General features: G+C 50.7%; 1 protein-coding gene across 1 annotated transcript; it reads left to right on the top strand.

The window, feature by feature from the left end:
* Positions 1-27,991, top strand: AMFR (autocrine motility factor receptor). Its single transcript, XM_053915111.1, has 14 exons — positions 1-480; positions 8,997-9,089; positions 11,702-11,866; positions 13,184-13,336; positions 15,543-15,583; positions 15,747-15,879; positions 17,147-17,280; positions 17,459-17,569; positions 18,115-18,305; positions 18,800-18,903; positions 22,679-22,813; positions 24,341-24,424; positions 25,499-25,689; positions 26,402-27,991. The coding sequence occupies exons 1-14, from the start codon at positions 214-216 to the stop codon at positions 26,547-26,549; spliced, it is 1,950 nt and encodes a 649-aa protein (XP_053771086.1). The 5' UTR covers positions 1-213; the 3' UTR covers positions 26,550-27,991.

Raw genomic sequence — 27,991 nt, 5'->3', positions numbered from 1 at the left:
GGCGACCCGCCCCGAGCCCGCCGAGGCTCTTCCGCGCCGGCAGGGGCAGCAGCGGGAGCGGTGCGAGCGGCCAGGAGCGGCCCGGCTCTGCCCGGCGAGGAGGCGGCGGCGGCGGCGGCGACGCCAGAGCCCGTGGGCGCCGTTCGCGAGGCCGCCGCAGGGGCCCGGCCGCAGCGCGGGGAGGCCTGGGGGCCGGAGGCCGCCGCTGCCGCCATGCCGCTGCTCTTCCTCGAGCGCTTCCCCTGGCCCAGCCTCCGCACCTACACCGGCCTCAGCGGCCTGGCCCTGCTCGGCGCCGTCGTCAGCGCCTACCGCGCCCTCAGCCAGCCCGAGGCCGAGGCCGGGCCCGGGCCCGGGGATCCCGAGCCCATAACGGCCCCGGTGCAGCCAGACCCGACCGCAGTCGCCCGGCCGGGCGCCGGAGGGCCGGGCGTCAGCGACGTGGCCCAGTACCTGCTCTCCGACAGCCTGTTCGTGTGGGTGAGCGAGGCTGCCCGGGCCGCCGCGGCGGAGCGGGCGGGGCGCGGGGGCCGCCGTGTCACCCATTGTCGGGGGCGGGGGGCGTGGCTGGGGCAAAGGCCCCCTCTGCCCGGACCCCCGAGTGCGAGGGGGGGCGGGGTCCAGGGGCGCCCCGCCGGGGGAGACGGCGAGGTCGGGGTGGAGGGTGGGCGGGGAGGAGATCGGGGGTGTCGAGGAGGGGCGCCCCGAGGCCGAGGGCTGGAGGGAGGGGTCGGGAAGCGGGGGGTGGGGGGGCGCGGCTGGGACCCGGGGGACGGGAGCCGAGGGGGGTTAGGTGTCGGGGGGAGTAAGGTGGGCGTTTCTGAAGGATCTCGGGGCGGGAACCGGAAGGCCCCAAAGAGCAGGGGTCGCCACAGGGGAGTGGGCTCGGCCAGCCAGCTGCCGGCTCTTCCACTGAGGCCTGGAGGGGAGTCTGGAGGCTTCTCCGAGTCGGTGGGCCGGGGCGGGGCGCGGGGTGGGGGGCGGGCTGCGGCGCGCGGGGTCGGTGGAGGAGGGGCCGGGCGGGGCTCGGGCTTTGAGTGTGGGGACTTGGGGGCGCTTGGGTGTGCGTGGACACTCCTGTCCGGAGAGAGGCCGTGCGCCACAAGTTTTTGTTGTTGTTGCCACTTAGTCTGTGATTGCAGTTTTTGGGTCCAGCAGACCTACCTTCCCTTCCTGTTGCGTTTACCTGATGATTCACGACCGTTTCCTTTGATGTCTGAAGACAGCAAAACACTGCCAGTCAAGGGGCGGTTCACCCTTTCGGCTCAGGATTCCTCCCTTTAGCGATGCACTTGAAGACAGCGTTTCCGAGGCGTCTGCCAGTGCCCGACAAGCAGCCTCCACCAGGCAGAAAGGCTGGTTTCGCTTATTACAATAGATAATTTCAGGTTGGGCAGATCAACAGTTATTTTGGCTGAAGAATTGTTTCCGCCCTGGCCTTGAATGCCTCTTACATAAACCCCTCCGCGCTCAGCACTCTTGCTCCAGGCTTGAGGTCTGTCGCCGGGGCCTACTGTGGCTGGTCTCCGTTTGCAAGCTCCCATTGGGGGCCGAGAGCAGGCTGTAAATGACTGAGATTAATATTCCACGTGTACAGATGATATGCAGCTCATTTGTTGTAATTAATCCCACTGTGCTGCATTAGGAAGCAGAGGGATTTGTAAACTTTGTGCGGGGGCCATGGATTAAGTCCCCGGGTCCTTCTGATGAAGAGATTAGCCGAAGGTGGTGGGGGTGGAGTTCCATTCTTCCTCTGCTGTGCCCGACCCGGTACCAAATCCAGAAGAACTCCACTCCCGTCTCTTAATTTCACTTCTAGTTTCGCATTGAGTTAGCGGGTAAACAGAGTGTTGTGAAGAGTGCGTTTGCCAAATGTTAAGATTATGGCTTTTGACATAGTTTTTAAGTATAGGATATAAATAAGGCGTCGAAAAGGAACCACTATGGTATTTATATAACAAGTGCTAGTATCCTTTAATGATTTCCACCCCGCCCCCCAGGAGGTTGTTTTTTTTTTTTTTTTTTTAAACAAACCCCATGTTCAAATTTCAAGGTTAACTAACACACCTCTTCATGAAACAAACAAAGCCTGTTGAGGTTTGTTTTTTTTTTTCCTGTGAAAATTATTACTTTTAGGAAAGATTATCTTCTTAGTGTTTTCAACAATGATCTTGCTTTTGCAAGTTTATCATGTCTTCCTGTCTGTTGATACACTGTTCCTTTCTCAATTGACCTTACTGTTTTTTTTTTTTTTCATCGTCCTTCTGATTGTCGGACTTCCACGGGGCCTGCCCCCATTCCCCAGACCATCCCTGTGTGCACTGCCAGTTTCCCTGCTTCGGTGGCAGAGTAGCAGTCAGGATCGCAAAGACGTCCTCCAGGGAGGGATAGGTAGCCTTGGCCTTTGGTCAGAGTGGATCCTTTCCGTGCCCTGCCCAAAGACATTCAGATTCCATTTTTAAAAACCAGGCAAGACAGAACAAAAAAGAGTCCTGCTGGTGTACAGATCCTGCTAGCTGTTGTTGGACAACTGAAATCTCTAAAATGTGTCTTTGCAGAGCACCCTGTAGATGCATATAGGTCTGGTGGCATCGCAGGAGGTTTTCGATGAATAAGTTCAAGTTAAACCTTTCTAATGTACTATTTGGGGCACTCTGGAGGGCATGGCTGTGAACATTTCCCCCCTCCCCTCAAAAGCAATCCAAGGCAACATTTGTTAAGTGGTAATAGACATACCAAGAAAACATGGCGGGGTTTGGAGGAAAGAGGAACTGGTGCCTAGGGAGGGATGCCTGGAAGGAGGCATTTGAACTCAGCCTTGGAAGATGCGTGGGACCTCAGCAAGTAGTGTGGGGGCATTCCAGGTAGAGAAAACAGCCTGAGACCGGTGCGGGGACTCCAGGTGCAGAGAGGTCGATGACCCGGCCGGGAAATGGAACTGGCGGACCCTCTGATTCCAGAGTGAGTCTGGGAAGGTGAACAGGAGACTCAGGAGGCAGGGCAAGTGGCCCTGCTGTGCGAGAGAAGGGGAGAGGTGGCAACGCCTCTGAAGGGATGTTTCTGAAAGCGTGGACCTCCGGCGACCTGGCTCATTTTCACGTGGGGCACTTGCGAAGTGTAGTTTCTCGCGCTCTACCTGGGGGTCAGCTTCAGGGAGAAGGTTGGAGCCTTGGAACCTTCGTTTTGATTAATGTCCGAGGCGGTCTTAGGCGCACGGCTGGTGGAGAAGCTGATGAGGGAGAGGATGGGGTGTGGGGCTTCTGCCCATTTATGTCGACGTAGCCCGCTGTGCTCAGGAGCACGGACTTGATTTTGTGCGCTGAAGGGTTGCAGTGGGAGTGGGGGGGGCTGTCTTGATGACATGATTTTTTCGTGGGGACAGTCTATGGCAGCAGCGGGGAAGATGGATTTCTGTAGAATGGAATGAGGCCAGGAGATGTAGTGACTTAAGACCTCTCCCCTCCAAGGAAGTCGTGCCAGGGGGCTCTCTGGTGTGGACACAGAGAATAGGTTGGAGAGGAGGTACCAGGGTCCTTATACTGACAAATACTCAGCCTCCGTCTGATCACTTGTTCTCTCATGTCTTTCTAGAACTTTCTGGAAGTTTCATTCCAGATTAGGTTTCATTTGTTATTCATTTCTAGCCTTAGTTTACATTTTTTCTCAAATGTCAGTTCCATTAAAGTACCTCTTGATTCATTCCATCATTGTTTTGAACTCTTTAGATGTTTTAGCTTCTCCACTTCTTTATTCTTATTCATTACTTTTGTTACTTTCTTCTTTTCTCTCTTTTTTTGTATGGACTCGCTTCTAAAATCGTGAGAGGGTATGGTAAAATGGAGAAATAGAAATATGAAACAAATGTTAAGGTTCTGACTTAATTCTATGCAAATCAAATAATTTAAATAGACAATGCCCGGAGGGGGGGGCGGGGGGGGGGGAATCACCAGAAACAAAAGTGGATGAAAGTGAGCCGACCACTTAGAGCCAAGATTGGCGAACTGCAGTAGCCCTCAGGCCCGGCCTGATTCTGTACACTGTCAGCTCGTGCTGCTTTTCACGTCTTGAAAGGAGGAATCTGTGACGGAGCGTGTGGCCCCACGTATTTACTGGCTGGTGGCCCCTGGAGAACAAGTTGCTGACTCTGCTTTAAAGAGCCCGTCTTCACCTAATGATACAACTTCAGAAGTGAAAGTAATGTACCAGGCTTGAGTCCGTGTGATTGCCTATTCCAAAGGAAATTAGAGAAAAGTGTTAGCTCCATAAATATTGGGGCAGCTGAAGAGAAAGACAAAACTCTTAAATAATAGGATATAAGCCTCACGAAACGACTTCAAAACGAAGGGAACATCTTCCGTGCCGGGGAGGGAGACTGCTCTTTGACCGCTGCTATACGTGTGCCGCGTGCTTTGCCTATGTGCTTTGCCTACGTGTGTGGTGTTGTCATCTCACTTCTCTCCCCTGGGGAAAGAGGAATACAGGGAAAAATGCCTCTTTGCATTTTATTGGCATTTTGTCCCTGTCCCTGGGAGCCTGCGGGGCGGGGGGGCGTACATTGCAGTTGTCCTTAAGGAGAGGAGACAGACAAATGGTGTTAAGTAGGAGAGTAGGAAATAGCCTTCTTCATCATGTCTTCGCAGCAGTTCCTGGTAGTTCAACCACGCTTCATCCCCAGCTCATAAATAATGCCCCTCGGTGGCCCGCATTTTGCAGGATGGAAACTACCTCCAGGGTCACTCATCGATCACCGTGGCTAAGCCGTTTGTTACCAAGCCTCTTCTCTTTTCCTCCAGGCCCTCCTGTCTTGTCATTTAGTTTCTGTTTTCTCAGGTCGAGCAGTAGAACCATTCTGGTGGGGGGTGTTTCTTTAGGGGCCCCAGAGCGGAGGCCTGGGTGCCTGACGACGCACGGCATTTGCTGAGGTTTTAAAATATATTGTGTCAAGTTTTTTACAGTGTTATAGATTTGAGAAAGGTTTCTCAATAGAGTAGAAATACCCTGTGTTACAACGTTAACCTGTGACTCAGGCCCCCGTTCTGGTTTGTTACTCATCAGTCTCCCATCATATAATGAGAAAATAATGTGGAATTTCAGGACTGGTCAGTCAGATGAGTTAATAGAATCTGAACTTGAAAACAATAACAAATAGTGCATTTTTAGGGTGCAAAAGTTGCAAAGCACAGAAGTGATACGTAGTGAAAAGCAAGTCTCCCCATCTACCTGCGCCTTGCCTCCCTCTACAGGAAGGGCTGTCACCAGCCCCTTGTAATCAGTGCTGATGTTAAGTAGAAGACCAAGGCCAGCCAGGTGCTGGACGCAGTTCACATCTGTGTGTCACACAAATGTATATGTGTACATCGTCCTTTTGCACAAAAAGTAGCATAGTAATCACGTTTGCACGCTTTTTTAAAATTTTAAGTGAGCAAGTTATTTTGAAGGTTCCATACAACACTAGTGAATATGGAGCTGCCGGGTTAGTTTTCCTGGTTCCATTGTGTTCCATTATTGAATTTGTCTCCCCCTTCTGCTTTATTAGCAGAAAAATGGGCATGTGTTTTCTGTTTTTCTGCTGTTACAAACACTGCTCCAGTGCACCACTTATACGTACATCTGCTTACATTAAAGAGTGGAATCTGCCCACAGGGGGAAGTTAATTAGCCATAGGGAGCCGAGGAAATGAGGGAAGTGCCTGTCTGTGCTCTGCGGGGATCAAGGGCTGGTTCAGACCAGGCGTGCCAGGAGTGGCCTCTTTGTGGTCATTGGAGGCAGGAAGGTGCTGGGGGTTTGAATGTGGGCTGAAGTGTTGTTTCTGGAAGAAGGTCACTGGTGACCTAGTGGGATCCGATTTGGGATTTGCCTTTACACGAGGAATGCAAAAATGATGTTCTTTCCATATTTGCAACTTTTCAAGCCTTTGTCGACTTTAAAGTTGAGAATTTGTGTCCTTATTGCAAGGACATGATATTTGTGCAATGAAGACATTTTTTATAAGTAGGCATAGAATAAATAATTACATTTTTTGAAAAAAACACTATATCATAATCTTAAAATAATTTTTGGTTGCTTTGAGTCTTGTGTAGTAGTAGCTTTTCTATAAAGTTTGCAAATGGTTCTTTCTTTTTACATAACTTCCCTTTCTAATATCAGTATACCTTTTCAAGCCTTTTTCCCCCCTGCTATCAGCTGATGGTAGTTGGCGTCAGTTCAATGCCAAGTTGAGGTGCAGTGAAGAAGGAAACTTTATTCAGTGCAGAGCGCTCAACTGCGATACAGCAGGGCTGGGAGATAGCACAGCGTGGAGTGTTACACAGTGTTACACTCGGTTATGGAGCGGCCTGGCTGCGGGGCAGCACAGCTAGGGGGCGGCCCTGGACAAGGTGTCCCTGGACAAGGTGTCCCTGGGGCAGGGCCCTTCTCTGGGTACACAGCTCTGTTCTACTCCAGCCTGGTCTGCTCCACCTGCTCCGGTTCCGACATTGGGCCTGCTCCACTGTGCTCTGGCGAGATGTTCAGGGTTCCAGCTGCAGGCAGGGGAGCACGGCTTCCCTCTTTAGCGGGAAAAGAAAGTGAGCTCCGTGAGCTGGATGGGAGCTGCCTTTCTGTCCTCATGCAAATGAGGACTCCAAATCTTCACAGTTTGATTGGCCCAGAAGGCACTGTCCTGATTGGTCAGAATGGAGCTGCTGTGATTGATTGGTAAAGATGCTGATGGGGATGTAGCCTAGCAGCTCGGATTAGAGCGGGAATGCCTCAGCACTTTGGGTTGAAACACAATTCCAGGAACTGCCTCGTAAGGGCTGGCCCCCCGGGCAGGAACACCGTGCAGGCAGGCAGCTTAGTCCAGGCTTCTCCCTGACATGCCATTTGTGAGAGGCCCCTGTGTAGAAATGGCTGCTAGGCTCTGCCTTTCCTTCTGAGCCCAGTTAGCCGCCAGCAGCCCTTCTTAGTAGGTGTCTTCTTTCTCAGGGTCCACACTTCTTACCCTGGCTAATATTTAACTCTTTTGTTTAAATTAAAGTAGAAAATGGTTACATGTGGGTGATAGGATTTATGAGGGCATTTTATTTTTGGCTTTTTTTTTTTTGGTAAATCAAAGATACAAAATTTTTACACTTGATTTTTGAATTTAGAAAAACTTTAAAAAAGTTTACCCGAGAAATAGCCAATAATACTTTATTTTTTGTTTTGTAGTCCACGATGTTGAGGACTGCTGTGTTGGATAGAGAAATTACTAAGCAGCCCTAAATTTGATTTCTTTCTTTGCTCTAACAGCAGCCTGCTTGTTCTGTTAGATGTTTACTAAGTTCTGTGTCTTGTGACCTAATCTCACTCCGAGTGTAGGTGCTAAATGTGTTGAATTTATTTCTTTATTTCATATGCCTGTGTGCAAAAGCAGGAAGAATTCTTTTTTAGTTAGGTTGGGGTGTGTTTGGCTGATTTTCAAAACCCCGTTCAGCTGGGGGATGTGCCCCGAGGGGCTGTGGTTGTGGTTTTGTCTTAGGGCTGATTTTCTTAATTAACAGGACAGGTTTCCATTGACTGGTTTAGAGATGAACCTTTTTAACATCATCTCGTCAAAGATGAGGATTCCAAGCATTTGTTGGATGTGTTGAATGGGGCTGTTCCTCCGGGAGTCCTGAGTTAGGGATCTAGGGTGTTTTGGATAACTAATTTGGGATTTTTCCCCCTGGTTATTTGGATATAATTACCAGAACAGTTTCCGTTTTTTCAGCAGAACTGTTTTTGTTTCAGTTCTTTAAAAATATGTCACACACTTCCTTGCCCTATTAGGCGGGCAGACTAGAGGCAAACATGATTGAATCTCTCTTTAATGAATCAGGTCTGTTCTGTCAAAGGGCAGACGATATGACGTGCCGAGGGGAGCCTGAAGGATCTTAGCTCGCGTCCTTATATTACTCTCTTCTGGCTCGTCTTTCTCCTTTTTTTTTTTTTTTTTTAAGAAACTTATTTGCTGCTTTTCAAAGTAGAGGGGAAAATGACCTGGGAAGAGGACTATGGCCAATGTCAAGCAAACTTAGTGAATCAAAGAGGGACGTGGCCTTGACACCGAGTCGGTGTTTGTTTTCATTGGCTCTGCTGAAAGTCCTCTCTACCGTCTTTATCAAGGTCCGCTGGCTTTTTCGCGTCACGCAGTGTTGTAAAGATCACGTGAGCATCAGTGATGTGTCGTGCCGCACACACTACTAGCCTTGTGGTCAGGGCCAGCCCACTCTTTCATTAGTAGCATTGGGTTTGTTTAATATAAGGCTGCCCATCTCCAATACTGTAAAAAACAGCGAGGCGCCCCCGCTCGGGTTGAAGGAGGCCTTGGTTCCGCATGGGTGTCCCATGGTTGCCTTTCCGTTCTCAGCCCCTCGGGCCAGTTTTCTTCTTCCTTCTCACTGGTTTTTCAATTCCAATCTCCTCTAATGTCCCAGAACCTTTACTTCAAGGCCGACGCCAAGCAGAGGGTACCTTTTGGCCGGCTGATTGTCCCGTGACAATGTATTGTAAAATACACGTATATATTTTGGTCTCAGTTCTTCGTGTTCTTGGTTTGGTTGGCAGGGCAGGGCAGGCTGTTTGAGTGCTGGATTTTACTATTCGTGACAGCAAAGCAACTTCATTCTTTGAGACTATCAACATCCCAATGTAGGGAATGCTGTACCAGGGAGGTAGCTACAGTTTATAAGGCACATGCATTTTTACATACAGTGCAAAGTTTACACACAGTTCGGTTAAGAGTGAGGGGGAACGTGGGCCGGCTGGAGGGCCTGTATCGGCACCTTTCCCCCTGTCACCTTGTCCCTCCCACACCGCCTTGTGAAAGTGTGCGCTTAGGAGAGGTGACATTTGAACATTCCCTTTCCTGGCTGGCAGAGAACTGGAAAGGCTCAGTCATTAGAAATGATGGCTGAGTGTGTCATACAAAATTGTGGGGCTGCTTTCACTTTCAACAGGAGGAAATGAACTTTCTCTCTTTGGTTTGCGTACAGGTTCTGGTCAACACCGCCTGCTGTGTTCTGATGTTGGTGGCTAAGCTCATCCAGTGTATTGTGTTCGGCCCTCTTCGCGTGAGCGAGAGACAGGTGAGTCCAGACCTCAAGGGCCGGGTCTTGCCATCAGGATTTTTTTTTTTTTTTAACTACACAGGTGATATAATTTCAAATTTGCAGGAAAGTTGTGTGATTACCATGAAGGAATTGATTCATAGTTAACATTTTATCTCACTTAACATTTACCTGTTGTTTATATGTACTTATTTTTTCTGATCTGTTTGAGAGTAACCTGTGCGCATCATAGTCCTTTGCCTCCAAATACTTGAGTATGTATGTACTTTTTTTTTTAAAGATTTTATTCGGTATGTATTTCCTAAGAGCAAGGACCTTTTCTTGCACAACCACGGCACAATGGTCAAAATCGGGAAATTTGGCATCGACGGAATGTTTTATGTAACCCACAGTCCGTGTTCAGGGTGGCCGAGTTGCCCCAACATCGTTCTTTGTAGCTGTTTTCCCCATGACTCGTATGAATGTAGTTTTTAAAGAGGCACAGATTTGAGTTTGAATGATCAGAAATGTCCCTCTTTAGAAGACGGATTCTACTCCAAAGGAATTCACTGAGAGATTTTAATTTTTCCCCTTTGGAAAAAGTAAATTAGGATTATTCTTCAAGCAGAAAATTAGGTGGTTTCTTCTGTTTTTAGGCGAGATAGCCCGATGCAGCATTGTTCTCAGAAGGCATGGTGAGCAGGACATACGTTCCGTGAAGAATTGTGTTACAAGATCCTGTGCAGATTGGCCATTCCCCAAAGATTTTAGTGGCTGAGTATAGGATGGTCCATGTTAAAATAAGAATTTAGAACGGGCCTTTAAAATAACAACTTACAAACAAAACCATTTACTTTCCCTTATCTCTGCCAAGGCCCAGGAACCTGCTCCATTGAAAGTGTAGCAGTGGCCTCACCCTTTCTCACCCGTTCGGCCCAACTCCGCTGTCAGATCAGCCGCGGTCCCAGCTTAGAGCCGAGTGCACTGGCTGTGGGGGGGTTCAGCTCCTGGGTGCTGTTGGGAGCAGAACTGTTCTCCCAGAGATTTTTCACTAGCATCGCCCCTTCTCCAAAACAGCCACTCCAGAGTCTCCCCGATGGGATCAGTGGAATGTAGACCTTTTTTTTTTCTGGAAGGACACAAAAGCTTCTTTTGATGCTTCTTTCTTCGTCAAGAAGAACTTTTGACTTGTGGGCCAGAAACTGGTCGGGCCAGGCAAGCCATCTAATTGCTGATGGGTTGAGCTGGCACCAGTGGGCCTTAGATACAGCTTTCTTTTTCTAAAATGTTAAGTATCAGTTGGAAATTTACAGAAAACAGCCTTGGCGTATTGCAGAGATTCTTACATGACCCAGAGGCAGTGGTAACGGCACATTTGTTGCTCAGCTCTGTGTGTGGCTGTTTCAGTAGAGAGAACATTTTTCATGCTGTTCTCTGGTGACTTTTGGACTAATGTCATCTGGTAGCACTTACTCAACACCGTTTTGAATTGGGACTCAATAGAACTGACACAGGTTTGCTCTGTGAGCGCTCGAGGCAAAGACATTGATTACCTAAAATGGGGCAAATATTAAATAAACTGTGAAGTGAGGATCAGAACCAGGCATTTTTTAAAGCATTTGATGCCTGTTATGGCACTTGCCTAAGCGTGGTACGTATATTAACTTATTTAGTTCCCCCAACGATTCTGTGAGGTATAAGCCTCTGTTAAAAGACCCATTTTATAGGTGGGGATCCCAAGCACGGGGATGTTAAGTCACGCAACGAATTAGAAGTCGTGTTTTTGTCCCACCCTGGCCGTAGATGGCTGGACACGCCTCATTGTGCTTTTTCAGTAAAGTCTTTAGAACTGGACGTCCTCAGTGCAGGGAAGGGCCACGAAGCAGGGAGATGCTGGTCATAGATCTCAGACACTGACACCACTTCTTTGGAAGCCGGGTGGGTGGCTCAGTGATGCTGGAGAAATGGAACCTCCTACAGAGATATGTGCATTGCAACGTTTTCCAAACGGTGGAAAGTTAGAAACAGTTTCAGGGCCATCTGTAACCACTAAAACAGAGTGTTCAGAGAACACTCACTGGCCTTGGTGGGGCTCTTCCGGCACAACGAGTGAGATAAAGCACAGATGGCGTCGGCGCGCAGGAGGAAGGGGAGGAAACCGCACAGAGACCTTAGCGCCTCGTTTTCGTGGTGCGTGCTTTCGGGCTTTTGTTGACTACGGCTGCCCAATGAGCAGATGTTATTTTTCCATCTGAAGGATGTTTTAAAAAGTCTAATCTTTTATATTTGTTTTAAAATCCAGAGAGCAGACATAAAAATGATCCCTGTAACCCTCACCGTTCTTTTTTACTTTGTGTTGGAAGTGTATGCATCACTTAATGCATAAGGTGCTAGACTAATGTCACTCCCCTCTTGAAGGCTAACGGCCCTTACGTGAGTTAGGATGACAACCCAGAGCCCGCAGGTTCCTTTCTGGGTGTCTTACCTCTGTTCTTCAGAGGGCTTAGTTTTTCCCTTTTATTTTCTTGTGGACGGGTGTTAGAGCTGAGTACCAGATATGTTCTCCACAGAACCCAGCTTTTGTTAGGTAAACGTCTCTTAAATGGGTTAGCTGTGCTGGTACTAACCCTCGCGAACATTTTCCGTTTTAGCACCTCAAAGACAAGTTTTGGAATTTTATTTTCTACAAGTTCATCTTCATTTTCGGCGTGCTGAATGTGCAGACGGTGGAAGAGGTGGTCATGTGGTGCCTCTGGTTCGCCGGGCTGGTGTTCCTGCATCTGATGGTGCAGCTCTGCAAGGACCGGTTCGAATACGTGAGTTTCAGCCCAGCTCTTGCCTGCTCTGTCACGCATTGGCCGGATTTATATTCTGTGGCGTGAAGGGGCCGCAACACTCACGGGGGAGCTCCCGAGAGGAAGCCTCCTGCATCCAGGTCTCCGCTGCCAGTGGGGAGGGACTTTCTGCAGCATCCAGGGAGTGCGGAACCAGAGGGTCCTGGGGAGGTTCCCTCCCTACCCAATGTCCTGTTTCGTTACAGCCCACGGGGGTCAGTTCACCTGCACAAACTGTTTTGATCATAACGCAAGAAACCTTAATATATAAACTGTATAAAAGCTGCTGTCTTCCAGATATTTTCTCTTGGAATCTCCTTCCATTTTCCCCCCCTCTTACTCTGTTTTTTGGGGCTCTTCTTTCTGGTTAGTTTGCACGGTTTCCACCCGGGTAAGGACTGAATTAGCTCTCTGGTTGCCTTGGTCCCAGGAGAAGGGAATCCTTTTCCGGCTGAGCACAAGACCTGCCTCTTGGCTTCAGATCAGAGCTGTGCAGGTACACCCTCACTCCTGAGTGCCCCCAGGCTCATTCCACGGAACCTGGTGAACCTGCAGTTCTGCCCTGCAGTTACACCCCTTCCAGGGCCGTGTTTGCCCCTTCTTTACCCAGTCCACATGCGCCAGGGGCTCTTGACATCCCTGTGAGTTCTTTTCAGCCTCAGAGTCTTTATAGTTCTCTCACGGTTGAACTCCCATTCAAGGTCAGGAACAGGAGCTTCTGACCTCTCTAACTGCTTTGCTGTCCAGTTAGACACCTTCCTGCTCAGGAGCTACAGCCCCAGGCCTTCTTTTCCAAGCTGTGGCCTCTCCTTGCATACTGTTAACATAGCATTATAACAGTGGCAGATCTGCGGCCGGGTTGCATTTCAGTTGGCCGAGCCCTAACAGACTGGAAACGTCCTCCCAGTGGACTTGGGGGAGGAGGGCTAGAGCAAGATCAAGAAAGAGCCAGCAGGAGGAGGCGCTGTCCCGAGTCCTGTTGAAGGTTACAGGAATAACGTACCTCTGGAGGCTTATAATCCCACTGGTAGGAGGATCCTTGAGCATTTGGGATGAACACATAATGTATATTGTCGTAGTCAGTAGATTAAATGCTAAAGATCTCTATAGGTCAGCCCATACTCATGTTTAGGCTGGGTGGAGAATTGGGGCCATCTGGTAATGGGATGCTTCTCTGTGCTTCGCATTTGGTAAACAGACCCCCCGAGCAAAGCCACCAAGTTTACCCTTGGGTTTCTCATGGACGTTTACCACTGCCGGGGCAAAGAATGAGCTTCCTTCCCGTTGTGTATGTTGCAGCTCTCTTTCTCTCCCACCACGCCGATGAGCAGCCACTGTCGAGTGCTGTCCCTGCTGGTCGTGATGCTGCTGTCCTGCTGTGGGCTGGCGGTGGCCCGGTGCGTCACGAGCTACTCCCACGGGATGCACACGCTGGCCTTCATGGCGGCGGAGGTAAGAGGCAACACGGGCTTTTGCTCTGGCTTCGTTTCTGAGTATTTTCAAGGAAGCGAGAGGAGGATCAACAGGGCACTTCTTCCCCTGAAGTGGCTGATGGGTATTTGGTCTTTCGTTTTAACAAGCATTTTTTCAATTCTGTTTTGTGTTGGGTATGGGTACTGAAGGCTTCCGTGTGTGTGACTTCATGTAATCCTTGCTGCAGCCTAATTAAAAGTGGTTGCTGTTGCCATCATTTACGTAGTACTCACTAAATACTAGGAATTATTCTAAGTACCTGCGTCGACCCATTTTCACATGTATTTACTCGTCTTATTATTCCTGTGCACGAACGGGGGAGCAGGCATGAGAGGGTGAAGTGAATTGCCGAAGGTGCCGGACCAGCTGGTGCACAGCCCGCGTCCAGCGGCTCCCGGGGAGGACGGTGCTTCCCCTCCCTCGCAGGGGTCGGCGTCGGTGCCAGGCAGTGCCCTGGCGGTGGTTTTCAGAGGGGGCCTGAGTCAGGGCTTCATAGGGTAACAGAGTATGTAAACCTCATTCATTATTTTCAAAGAGTAATTTGATATTCGTGTATATTTTAAAATTTGCTTTTTAAACCTTTCTGAAAATACCAATTTCTATTCAGTAGAAGTCAAGATTTTCTGTATGATCTTATATTCAGCGACTTTGCTGTTTTACTTAGGCCAAAGACCGAATGCTTTTATCTTGCCCACAGGTGTTACTATTAGTGAAAAAATATATCAGTTCAATATATTAGTAAATATATTAAAGCTGATTAATGAATATCAAAAACACTAAATTTGAACTAACTGGGAACTTGTTAGAATAGGGTTAAACTTTATTTTGATTAATGGCATTCATTTCAGAGTATTACATAGTAGCATAAATAAAATCAGAAAGGGAACATTTAAGTATTTACTAACAACATTGCAACTTTCGTTGAATACTTTCTGTATGTGAAAAGCATACAACTGTATTTCCTCTCAAAACATCTGTCTAAAACTTCATTTACACTGACTAGTGTTGATTAGTTTATTTTAGATAGGTTTTATTATAAGCCATCATTTGAATAATACCATGTTTTTCTTTTTTCATTATCTAATTTTTAATATTAGGCCAAACTTTGAACAAGGTATACCCAAAAATAAAGACATTTAAATTAGGTCTATTGGGTCATACTATACAGTACATATTTTTATTTTAGTTCATTACTGTTTATTCTTTTAAGGTAGTTTATCATGTGATAGATTTGCTATTTTGAGCTCAGTTATATTTTTATATGTATGGTGTTTCTCCTCTATGTATGGTAAAATATTTTCCATGTATAACTGAAAGTTTCCTAATCTCAAACATAAGTAATTTAACAGTTCTATTCTGGTAAGTTAAGAGGAAAATGTTCTTGATACTAATTTCGATAATACAAACGCCAGGAGGGGTTTACTTCGTTCTCGATTTCCTTCGTTCTCTGCTGTGTGGGCCGAGGGCGTGCACACAGCGTTGTGTGGAGAGCAGGCCCCCCGTCTGGGTCGGCGGTATCCACACCGTCCTACACCGAGTATCACAAAAATACCCTCCGAGGCAGTCAGCTGTGGTCCCTTAACGCTGGGTGACAGAAGTGGTCGCCGCACTACTGGAAGGGCTCTGCAGATCGTAGAAGGCAGCCTCAGGGAGGAGCAGGTGTGAGAGATTGTGACCTGTCAGTAGAAAAGGGCTCAATAAAAGTTGGGATGCTAGGTCCTGAAAATAGTCCTTGGGAGTTGGAAACAGATTAAGCAAAATGGTTGGTTTTCCTGAGAGGGCGTGGGCATGCCGCACTGTGTGAGTTCAAGGTGTACCGCAGGGGGCTTGACTTCCGTGTACCGTGGGATGGGTATCATAGTAAGTTCCGTTAACACCTGTCATCTCTGCCGATACAACACATTTTTTCCTTGTGATGAGAACTTTTAGGGTCTGTTCTCTTTGCAACTTTCAAGCATGCTCCGCAGCAGTGTCAACTGTTGTCCTCACGGCGGACATTGTGTCCCCCATACTTGTGTGACTTACCCCTCGAAATTTGTTCCTGTTGACCGCCTTCACCCAATTCCCCCACCCCGACGGGCTGCTCTTCAACTGAACAGAGACGTGTTTGACTTCATTCAAAGTAAGTTTGCCTGAGGAGTCCTAAACTTTACTAAAAAGAAAAAATATGTCATCTTTTTTACAGTCTCTTCTTGTCACCGTGAGGACTGCTCATGTGATTTTACGGTGAGTGGAACTTGGGAGGGAGGTGGTTGAGGTCTGTTTATACAGTTGAGTTTAAGCTGTAACATGCATAGAATACGTAAACGTGTAACCACCCTATAGTGTGTTTAAACCAAATTCAGTTGTAACAAAACACATGGAGACGATTTTTCTGTATTCATTGCAGCTACGTTATCCACCTTTGGGACCTCAATCACGAAGGGACGTGGGAAGGCAAGGGGACGTACGTCTATTACACGGACTTTGTCATGGAGCTCACTCTCTTGTCCCTGGACCTCATGCATCACATCCACATGCTGGTAAGCTTCCTCAGAAGGAGCTCGTTGTCCAGAGTCAGGGAGCCCGGTTAGTGCATTAACAGGGGAAACATGGGTGGATGAACCACTTTAAGACCATGCGAACGAACACAGCTGTGCCCACCCCTCTTTTTGCCACTGAGACAAAGCAGCGTCCTGGAACCAGTTTGGCTCAGGAGTTCGCCGAAGCTCCTGGGAGACTTACTTAGTCTGCTAAGTCAAAAGCTAATTCTTTTGGCATAAAGTAAAGGCGATTCCTTTCCCCGTAGTTTCTGTGGCTTCTGTTATGTAGTGGTTACTTTATAGATGGTGAAGGGAGTTCTTGCAGAGTAAGCTACTTCATGGGTTTGTAAGTTTTCCATCTTTGTAATAAAAAACCATGTGCTTATTCTTAATTCTACCCACTTCATTGTTTATGTTTTACCTTGGTGTGCAAGAGATTGCACCGTTGAACACCTCCTTCATTGGTGAGCACTCCCGTGATCTCATAATGGTGAGAATCAGCGTATTCGGTGGGCACTTTATTTGCGTTATACGCCTATCAAAGTAGCATTGAAGAGTTGGTTTAGACACAGCACATTTCTAAATGCCTTCGAAAGCAACTTTGAAAACATACTTTAAAAAAACCATGTATAGCTTTTTAAGCTAATGTATTATGAACATTTTCCTATGCTAGTAACTGCTCTTCTAAACTCTTTTAATACCATCGAGATAAAAAGCCTGTCACGCAGATGTATGATGATTTAATTCACCAGCCCCAACAATGCGGTATTTAGATTGTATTCAGTTGTTTGTGAGAGTATATCTTTACATAATTTTTTAATCACATACTCGTTTTCTTAAGGTAGTTTTAGCCTGCTTTTTTCACTGAAGTATTCTTTTCCCTTAAAAATGTTACATGTAAAATATAGTATTAGTATGTAATATAGTAAGTATAATTAATAACTGTACAATATTACACATACGCGCTTACAACCTAATCCCCTACGGAGCATTTTGCTCGTTTCCTGGTTCTCTTTTTTGTAATTCTGTGGATGTGCATCTTTCCGCACAAAGCTTTTACATTTCTGGTTGGTTCCTCAGGAGTGATCCCTGGTGATGGGGTGACTGGGCCTGCGGGCGGGCACCTCGCTCAGGGCCGTGCGGCGAACGCGCCGCTCAGGGTCATCTTGGCCAGCGGTGAAGGGCTTCTGCCGCACACCTTGCCTTCGTCCCCAGTGGCTCCCGTGCGTTCTCATTGCGTGTTTTATTCTCTTCCCGCCTCGTCCAGTTATTCGGCAACATCTGGTTGTCCATGGCCAGCCTGGTCATCTTCATGCAGCTGCGTTACCTGTTTCACGAGGTGCAGCGTAGGATCCGCCGGCACAAGAACTATTTGCATGTCGTTGGGAACATGGAGGCCAGGTGAGTGAGCGCGGGCCCTTGTCGCCCAGGCCGACTCGTCCTCTTCATTTATTATGTTACTGTATTTTTTTCCTTCTGTTCTTCTCTTTCACCCTAAAGATGACTTACTATTAAAGATCTAAAATGACCGGGCTGAGTCCGTGGAACTGACCCCAGCGGCGCGGTCTGTTGTTCGCAGGTTCGCGGTTGCCACTCCGGAGGAGCTGGCTGTCAATAACGACGACTGTGCCATCTGCTGGGACTCCATGCAGGCTGCAAGGAAGCTGCCCTGCGGACACCTTTTCCACAAGTAGGTGCTTCGGGGAGGGCCACGGGGCACTGGTGTTCTGTCCAGGGCACGCGGGTGCTTTCGGTGCCCGGGCTCAGGGCGAATCCTAGCACAGCAGTGGGGATATTACCCCAGACTGGCCGTGGTGCTCTGCGGGATTATGAAGAGAAGGCCCAGGCTATGACAGTGCTAGCGGGCAGTGACAGTAGCCTGAGAGAACAGGTCACAGGAGTGGAGGGTGCATTTCAGCCGCGTGGAGTTTCAGATGGAGCTGGAAAGGGAGACGGCGAGCCATGCGATGAAGTCGTATGCAGAAGGTCGTGACCATGAGCTTGGTAGATGACCGTGTGTGCTAACGAGTTCCCGTTCACAGCTGGGCCTACTAGAGGCACATGAGAGTGAACTAGGGCAAAGAGGTGATGTCAACAGATAGATGTTCCTCAACATTTAAATCTCACCGAGTGGTCAAGAAAAGTAAAATTATAACACTTTTGATACAGTCAGCGCGCTCCTGGTGAACTCCCACCAGCCGAGCTAAGGGCATCTTCCTTTGCACCTTCCGGTAGCTCCTGTCTCCGCTCCTGGCTGGAGCAAGACACCTCCTGCCCGACGTGCAGGATGTCCCTGAACATCGCCGACGGCAGCCGTGGCCGGGAGGACCGTCAGGGGGAGAACTTGGAGGAGAATCTGGTTCCCGTCGCAGCTGCTGAAGGCCGACCTCGCTTAAACCAGCACAATCACTTCTTCCACTTCGACGGTTAGTTGGTTCCAGGCTCTAAAACCACAGCCAGGGGGCCGATGCTCTTCTAGTTACAAGTTGCCCTGTACAGGCCAGTGTAATATAATATTTCAGTTTTAATCGAAAATGCTCAGAAACTTTCGGTAGCGCTGAGGGGTTATTGTGAACCGGGCATTCTGCTCGATTCGGGAGAATAAGGGTGGGCTGGGTGGAGGGGGGCTGCTTTGGTGGCTATTAATCAAGGCCTCTCTACCAGGTAGGTCTTCTGAAATACACCAGCCGATGGCGGACATGGGTCCTGGCTATGTAATCTATTACTTTATGAAAATAAAATAGAAATGTCGACTTTATTTCTCCTTAGTAAGTAGACAAGTACCCAGTTTTTAGTGGGTACATGTTGCTGGGCAAGCTCTCCGAGACGGCCACCTCACTCATGTTTATGCTCTGTGCTAGTTGCGAGGAGAGAAAAATTCAGAGGTCTCTAAAACGTGTGCCGGGTCTCTCCGTTTCAGGGTCCCGGATCGCAAGTTGGCTGCCCAGTTTTTCGGTTGAAGTGATGCACACCACCAATGTTCTCGGCATCACACAGGCAAGCAACTCCCAGCTCAATGCGATGGTAAGGACCGGCTGCTTCGAGAGCTGGTTGACCTCAGGAGGGGAAGGGACGCTGGCACACGTGTGCAGCGGGGAGGGCCTCATCGGTCTGCGCTTCACTCTGGGAGAGGGGCAGGGTTCTTTTAGGGGCATCGTGGTTACTCGCTAGGATAGCTCAGATTCCTGTGTTCTAAGTTTTGAAAATGATTTGGAAACCACCTTTCATTTTACTTGTGTGGTAGATAAGCTGACCCTTTCTAGGCACTGCTGGGCACTGCTAGGCCAGCGATTTTCACCTGGTTGAAAATTGCTGATCTAGGCCAATCTTGGACTCTCCGGAGTTTAGCCAAAGATAGCAGGAAAATTATTGACTGGAGCGAATGATGTGCCTTTTATTTAAAAACGTGCTAGGCCTACCAAACTTTTTTTTTGACTCCCATCCTCTCCCTCCCCAAAATAAATACACACACACACACACACACACACACACACCTGGAGACATTGAGGCATGCTATTAGCTTAAGGGTATTGTTCAGCTACTTCAGGATTCTTTGTCGTTCTCTAAAGCTTTGCCATATGGTGCGCATCTTTATTTTCCAGTGTAGAAGAAATGTGTTTGCCTGTTGTTGAGACTTAGTGCTCCTTGTGATAGTGAATGTGGGGAGCTGACACGCCGGCGACGTCAGTCCTGCTGGAGCAGGGCCTCTGGCTGGCGTGGGGAAGCCTGGCCAGGACCACTTGGGAAGGAAGGTCATCGGTCACGCTCGCGTATTCATTAACCTTAGTGTATTTAGTCGGCACGCTGGTACTGGAAGGCTGCTCCTGCCACAGGCACGTGCTGTGCAGACAGCGAGCCCGGCACCTGCTGTGTGAACGAGGGAGGTGTGCGCCCTGCTCTGCACATACGCTGTTCTCCTTGGGCAGACTGACTGTGAACGCCGACGAGATCGTGCTGCCGGGTGCTGTGGAGGCAGGGGGCAGTGGGGGGCAGGGCTGGGTGGAGGCTGTTTGGAGGGGGCGTTCTGGGCATTTCTCCCTGAGGAGGCGGTGTTTAAGCTGAGATGTGGCGGTGGGGAGGAAGTAGTGGAACCGGGTGCCACTACTGGAACCGAGAGGCCACGAGGCGAGAAAGTTGTAGGAACAGAGGCTGTTGTGGCCGTGGCCGGGACCCAGCAAGCCGGGCACTGAGACTGTGGCATAAATTGAGGTCGTGGAGCCAGGGCGTGCAGGGGCATTTAGCCCACAGTCCAGTTTAAATTTTGTAATGAAAGTATTAGAAGGCCACGCAAGGCTTTCTGTCCCATCCAGGGGACCAATGGAATGGTTTTGCCTCCGGGAGGAGAGTGGCTAATAAGGGGCAAAAATGGAAGCAGCACGTCCAGGCGGGAAGCTGTTGCTGCCGTTCAGGCAGAAGAAGCCGGCAGCTTGGATGGGGTACATGCAAGGGAGGTGAAAGGCAGTGACAGATCCCAGTATTTTTAGAAGATGAACTGACAGGATGTGACTCGGCTTTGATTTGGGTGTGGGGGTTAGTGGGCTGAGGGAAGTGGGGGAGTGAAAGCAGCCAGGCGGGTGGCAGTCCCGTGTATTTCGATGGGCAGGATGGGGGTGGGGAGGAGCAGGGGCGAGGACAGGGGCTCCGTGTCCTGTTGTCGTGATGACCAGGAGACAGCCGCAGAGACCTCACGTCACGGAGGCTGTTCCGGACGGCCCGGAAGAGGCACACTGGCGATTCACATTTGGGGGTTTTAACCTGTCGCTGACAGTCAAAGCGGGGGCCTGGATCTCTTCTAGGGAGAGAGAGCAGCTCGCAAAGGGGAGGGCAGAGGCCTGGCAGAGAGGGAGGAGCCGGGGCGATGGGGTGGGGGAGGATGGAACAGGAGTCAGGCCTGTGGGGATTCTTGGCAGTCAGGCTCAGGCCTGGAGGAGAACGACGTGGGACTAGGAACGAGCCGTTTCCGGGCCCTGGTCGTCCTGTACAAGACCGCGTGGGCTGAAGCACACATGGAAGCTGAAGAAGGAGACAGGCCGAGGGTGTGTCACAAAGGGGGCGGAGAAGCCGGGGCAGCTCGATGGGGCTGCAGTGTTGGGACAGCGTTTTTCCAAACCTTTCTGAATAAGTCATTTATTCACAAGTTTCAAAACCTGCAGAGGAGTGTCCACTGAACCGCGTTGCCACTCAGCTGGGCCATCTGCAGAGAGAGTGACGCCGCGGCGGGCAGGGACCTTACGCGGCCCCGGCTGCCTCATGGCAGGCTCCGTGTGCAGACTTGCTCAGGCAGCTGTGGGGGCTCCGTGGGCGGGACACCCCACCTGCTCCCTCGCAAACACCAGAGGGATGTTCTTGGCGGTGGTGTGTGTGCCTGGGGTCCTCAGGCGGGCCCTGGTGTTCTCCCTCCAGGTCTGTGATAGAGTGGAATGGCCTATGCTAAAGCACAGCTAATTTACTAGGATCTTGCATTTTTTATAAAGGTCCGATATTTAACTTCCTGGGTTTTCTGGGAGAAAAGCTTTAGTCTAATCAAATGAACCTCGGGCATTGTTTTGTTTGGGAAATGAGGGCGTGCTATGGGGAATAGAGGTGAGCGTTACCTGGACGTCAGGGTTTTTTATGGCCTCTTCTCCGCTCGCTTTGCTTGGACGTGGGCAGAAGTGACCCACGCACCTTCGTGTGCTCACTGAGGGGCCCCAGGACCTGGGGGACCCCGGGCCCTCTGCTGTGCACCGGCCCTCTCCCACGCCAGCAGCGACTCCACGCAGAGCTTTGTGAGGTTTCCTCCTGGTCACAGCTGTCGGCCCCCACGTGGAGGCTCATTCCCTGCCTTCGCACAGTTCTAACGGCCGCTCCTGGGGAGCCACCGTCCCTGCAGCAGGCCTCACCGTATCCCTGATGCTGCTGTTTTCCCTTCCCTTTTTTTGTCTTTTGGTCATTGGGACTTTTCCACAAACAGAACCTTGACCGTAAGCTCTGTGAAAGAAATACGCAGAACCAGAAAACGTGATCTGGAGCCTCTCTGATGGAACCGTGGGTAGTGGTCCGCTGAGACTCGTGTCTGCTGCACCCGCCACGCGCCCACCCTATAGCGCCAAGCGGACTCTTTGAAACTGCGGCTCCAGGGCAGTCCTAGCAGTTCACGTTCTTTATCATCTTTTTTATTCAAAGTGAAGTATCATTTACGTATAGTAAGTTCCCCCTTCTTAGTATCCAGTCCTGTGAGTTTTGTCAAACTCGTGTAGTTGTGTGACACCACCGTTATCAAGGTGGAGAATGGTTCTAGCCCCGGCCCCGAATTCCGTGGGGCCCCTTTGTAATCGCCTCCTCTCCCCACCCCAGCCCTGGCAGCCACCCTCATTGTGCCTGTTGCCGAGTGTCATGGAAATGGAATTTGGAGTCAGGCTTCTTCCGCATAACGTAATGCATTTGAATTTCATCCGTGTGCTGTGTATCAGAAGCTTGTTCTATTTTGGAACTATTACCTTTAAGAACGCATTTTTATATCCAAATTAATGTGTGCTTTTAAAAACTGGACTCCACTGGTTGAGCCTGTTTTGGCATCCAGCTGAGCTTCTGTGGTCTTCTTAGTTTGAAATTTGTGTTGTCTCGAGTCGCCCGTTTGGCATCCTGGGAAAACAGGAAGGGAGTGCAGCTGGATGGTGGTCTGCAGAGTAGAGGTGGCCTTCACCTTGGTTTCCAAGGTGGAGCGCCAGGTTCAGTGCCTGCCTGCCCACACCGTGGCCTCAGGGAGTGCCAGTCGAGGGTGAGTGTTTCTGTGTTCTATGTGTTTGTGTTCCTGCAGGCGCACCAGATTCAAGAAATGTTCCCCCAAGTCCCCTACCCGCTTGTGCTGCAGGACCTCCAGCTGACCCGCTCGGTGGAAGTGACAACGGACAACATTTTAGAAGGACGGATTCAGGTCCCTTTCCCCACACAGGTGAACTGGGGTTGTAAGCGTGATGAATGGCGTCTGTCTTCACAAAGATTTAATGCTCTAGACTTCGTAGTTGCTTTAACAACTAGACGTTGTTTATGGCTTGAAGAAGGGTTTCTGTAATTCCCCTGACTTTCCGAGTGGTGACTGAGAGCAGACCCAGCGAAGATGAGAACAAGTGAGTCTGGGTCATTTTCTCTGTGCGGGAGACCCTGCAGGCCAGCCCACCCTGCCAGCCCAGAGGTCAGGGTGCTGTTCCATTTGGAGAAGGGTCGGCAACCTCTCTCGGTAAAGGGCAGGTAGAGGTATTTTAGCTTTGTGAGCCATACAGTCTCTCTGTGACTTCCCGCCCCTGCCGTCGCAGCATGGAGGCGGGTGGGAGAGTGTGTAATAAATGAACGCAGCTGTGCTCCAGTGACCCCTGAGATAGGGAAATGGGCGGGCCGGCGTTGCCGACCCCTGTGTCTAGGAGGTCACACCGTCTGTCCCTGGAGGGCTTTGCATGTCGGCGTGGTCTCCCATTAGGTATAAGAGCTATGTGAGGCTTGTGCTCTTGACTTTTTTAAAAAGGTCAAGTTTCCTGGCCCATCATCTATAACCCCTTTGATGGGTACAAGAAGTATTAACCTTTCACAGGCAAGCTTTCTGGTTGGACCAGGGAATCATCTACCAAGAAATGACTTAACTTCAGTGTGTAAAAACCTGGAAATCTATAAGATCCTAAAACTTGGGACTCTTTGAAGAGGGAATGAGCCTGGACTTTGGTGTCAAGTGTGCTGGGGTGTTAGCTGAGGCTCACTGGTCCTCACCTGTGTGACCTTGCAGTTGGTTTTGGGTTTCCTGGCCTCAGACCCCAAGCCACGGATTCACAGGCCACACCTAGGACCGGGAAACCCAGGCAGCTGGTGGGGCTGTGAGGCAAAGGAGGGAAGGTGGCTGGTGGGGGGCTTGCTGCCCAGCAGGTCCCGGACCGAAGTGACTGTAGCTGGTCCTCGTGGGGGCCCCTGGGGTCCAGTTCTGAACACAGTGTTCCTGTCAGTTACTGGTTGGGGGCTGCTTCCAGGGGCAGTGTTGCCTCATGCAGGCAGGGGAGTCGTTGGCCTGGGAAGACTAACAGGCCGGCGCTGCTGTGCCAGGAGCTGCAGGGGAGCAGGCAGGGCCTCCGAGCGGTTGCAGTCTGGCTGGGAGCTCACACCCCTGGAACCCAGGGGAACAGCAGCCCCCGTGTCACAGGACGCTAAGGAGGCGAGGTGAGAGCTCAGCACTTTCCCACGGAGTGGGCCGTCGGTGGGAGCTGCTGTCCGGCCGTGATGGGCATTGGCAGGGAGGGGGACCGTGGAGCCCGTGGGTGACTCTGAGGCTTGCGCTTCGGGCTCCGTGTCCGGCCAGCAGCGTGTCCACGTCTTTGGCTCTTTAGGCCTGGTGCTGGCTCGGTCCGGGGACCACAGCCCCCCCGCACTCCAGGTGTTCCAGGTACCTGTGCCTAGGCTCGGCACGGCTCTGTAGTGACTGTCATGCTGTCTCTTTCAGCGGCCAGATGGCATTAGACCTGCACTGAATAGTCCTGTGGAAAGGTCGAACGGGGACCTGGAGGAGGGAGCAGCTTCCGCTCAGGTAGGGCCTGCATACCAGGGAGCGCGCCTGTTTGGGTCGGGAACAGACGGGTGATGGCCCCAGTGCTGCCCTTTCCATCCAGGTCCTCACTGGTCCATAGTGCGCAGGGCAAAGGGGCGAAAGGGGGCTGTTTGCCTTGCCCAGCTCAGTACTTAAGGCTAGCCCAGCACTCGGTGCTGGGGTGTGGCCAGCATTGCCCCCAGGGGCCTGCGGCCACTCCCTGGAGATGACAGTCTTTTTCTTTGCTACAGGCCAGTCTTTTCCTCCTAGACTTCTCAGGTGTGTGTTAGTTACCACCAGTCCCTGTGTCCCCCAAATCCAAGGGAGTAGGAGTCAGGTGACCCTGTTCTTTTGAAGTCCCCTTACTCGCTTAGCTGGAGGCGGGGAGAGGTGGTGGGGTGGGTGGCAGAAAAGGTCCACACACCAGGAACGCCTAAAAACAGGTCTGTGTCTTCACTTTTTCCACATCAGATTTGTCGGCTCCTGGAGGTGGCGGCTGTGCTGACCCCAGGCGGCCAGGGTCAGGGTCTGGTTGTACGAGCAAGGAGGGTCATCGATGAGCTCCTGGACCGGTCCTGGCCTTGGAGCTGCAGCCCAGACCGAGAGAACCCCACTTTAATGCTCTGTCACACAAGCAGCTGTGTGCTCTTATATCTGTCTTAGAGAGGTCCTTAGAATTTAGCCTTTTTAGCTGCTTGACTGTTTTCAGAGTCAGAGGAGGGTGTGAAATTTGTGCAGTGAGCAATTATTAGAATCAGAGGAAATTCCCAGAATGCAGACTAGCAGATACCTTTTCTGTTTTCCGAGAGCTCAGTCTCCAGGTGCTTGTGTAACCATTTTCCTGCTCCACCGACGCTGCGCCTCCGCTGTGCCTTCTGTTTTGGGCCTATGGCGCACAGGCCCGATGCAGCGGCCCGCCCTGCAGCAGCCCACCTCTGCCATCACCACACACATGGGACCCCCCTTTGGGTCCAGGAGAACGAACAGTCTTTGGGGTCCTCTGGCCAGGTGGGGAGTCCTCCCAGGAGGGTGGGCGGGCTGTCCTTACCAGCTCCTCGCTTCCCCCGTGTGCAGACGGAGCGCGTGCCGCTGGACCTCAGTCCCCGGCTGGAGGAGGCGCTGGACTTCAGCGAGGTGGAGGTGGAGGCGGAGCCCAGTGAGGGGGAGGACTTCGAGGCTCGGGGCAGCCGCTTCTCCAAGTCTGCCGACGAGAGGCAGCGCATGCTGGTCCAGCGGAAGGACGACCTCCTGCAGCAGGCTCGCAAGTAAGCCGGTTCCCCGGCCCGTGGCCTGAGGGCCCTTGTCATGTCAACCCACGGCCATGTCTTCAGACAGAGGCCAATGTTGGAAGCCGTCCACGTCAGCTAGAAATTAGGATTCCAAACCTCTCTTGAATAACAGGAAGGTCCAGTAATACTGGGCTCAGCTGCCAGATGCGACTTCTGGCAGCTACTTCTGTCACCCATGTTCTATGGATGGCACTCGTGTGCCAGCGTGTTCTCAGCTCCTGATGTGAATTATTCTGATTACTGTGACAGCTGTGGGAGGGAGCACTGTAATCGCACTCGTTGAACAGACTTAGAGCTGGAGGAACAGACCTAGAGCTGCGAACGCTGGCCGAGTAGCCCTGCATCTGAGCCGCTTCCCCGTGTCGCCACGGCTTTCCATTGAAGCTCTTGGGGACGGGCCCACATGTGGCCAGGCGGGCGTGCTTGGGGTCCAGCACAGGCCTTCTGAGCATGGGCACTGGGTACTGGGCGTGTATGTGGGAGGGGGCAGCCCGGGGTGGGGAGCGCTGACCCGCATCCCGCTGAGCCTTCTCCCTGGCACAGGGAGCATTTGCTGCTCTGCTCGGGGACAGGTGACAGCTGCAGGAAGTGCCTGGAAAAGGAGGAGGTGGAAGGTGAGCGTGGACTGTGTGGTGTGTGTGCTGAGTGTCCCTCGCCTCTCATGCCAAGCCTTTGCTTTTTGTTCAAGGCGCTTCTTGAACCGAAGTTCTGAAGATGACTCAGCCTCAGAGAGCGGCCTGGCCTTAGAAAGCACGACCTCTGACCCTGTGACCTTGCGTCGAAGGATGCTGGCTGCGGCTGCTGAACGGAGACTTCAGAAGCAGCAGACCTCCTAGCGCTTCCTGGCCTCCCTCAGCCACCGCCTCCCGAGCAGTGCGCCCCCCCAGGAGGCCTGGCCTCGTCTGCCTGCTGCTTGGAGAAGCGGCCTGACTGCATCGCCGCTGTATAAAGCATGTGGTCGTCATAGTGTTTGGACAGCTGGCAAATTTAATCCTTTTTTGTAATACTTTCTATGTGACCTTTCTTTTCCCTTTGGAAACACCGCACATTTTAACTCCAGGCATGACTTCTCCTGGCATTGCCTGGACCTGTCTGGGGCGGGGCAGATCAGGAGGGAGTGGGCAGCTGGAGACCCCGAGGCTGGCGGCTTTGACGACTTCTCTGTGCACAAGTCACAGCACACGCTGGCATCTTAGTCCCACATCTGGCAGGAGACGGGGGCGGGGCCAGGACCCGGAAAGAGCCAAGGTGTGCAGCAGGAGCCCACTCTGCACCCCTGGAGGGGCTGGCTGGCCGCAGGCTGTCCTTAGTCGGGAGGCATCCACAATGTTCAGAGCCCGGGCCCCCGGCCGGCAGGGCACCTTGGACAGACAGTGCTGGGTTTGATGTCCGGAGCAGCCCCAGGCCATAGAGTGGGGAACAGGCGGCTCCTGTGTCCCAGTACATCTGGGACTTCCCTTCTGACCCCTAGTCGAACTGGCTTTATTTCCATTTATGCCGGTGCTCCTGCGTTTCATGAGTTCACCCCGTGTGTCTGTTCTCTCTTGTCTGCCTTTCCCGGCCCCCGGACTCGAGGGCGCAGCACGGAAGGGATGCAGTGGCCAGCGTTGGTTTGTGGCCTATGGTCCTTGATCAGTGCATTGGGCGATGCCTGAGGCAGAGGGTTTGGTCCTGGGAGAAAATGTGGGCCTTACAAGATGGCCGAGGGCGTCCTGGAGAGCTTTATTGAAGAAATAAAAGATATCTTTTGTATCTTTCTCCTCCGGAGCCCTTCATTTCGTAACCTTGTTCCTGTTGGTTTGATTGAACTTGGAAAGGTAAGATGTCGAGTCCACCTGCCTTGGAGGGACCCAGGTCCTGGCCCTTTTCAAGTTCTTTACCGTTTAACTTTGAGGGTTTGAAACACACAGTGATAGGTTACAGCGTTCAGCTTCATGTCCTGTTGGACTAAGTTTTTTGTTTTGTTTTTTAAATGTTTGAAAGCATAGTTTTTTGGTAGTCCTTTAGGGGAGAATCCAGTATTATCTAAAATTATTGGCAAAGTTAAATGTATTTTAAACTGGAAGTTTTTAGAATGTTGAAAAGTGATTGAGAAGAGAGTGATGAAGTAAATGTTTAGGCCAAGGTAATTTATTTCAATAAATCTTTCAAAAGCCTTACCTTTGAAACGCTGTTAGTAAATTCCTGTGATTTTTTTAAAAAACGTGTTTTGTTTTGCTGAGAGCATAGCTATTTGTTTTTATTGTAAACCAAGAACTATAATAAAAAGCAAACTGTT

This window comes from Desmodus rotundus, chromosome 12, assembly GCF_022682495.2.
Source record: "Desmodus rotundus isolate HL8 chromosome 12, HLdesRot8A.1, whole genome shotgun sequence".
NCBI lineage: Eukaryota > Metazoa > Chordata > Mammalia > Chiroptera > Phyllostomidae > Desmodus > Desmodus rotundus.
The sequence above is the reverse complement of the archived record's forward strand: the minus strand, read 5'-3'. Positions and strand labels throughout refer to the sequence as shown.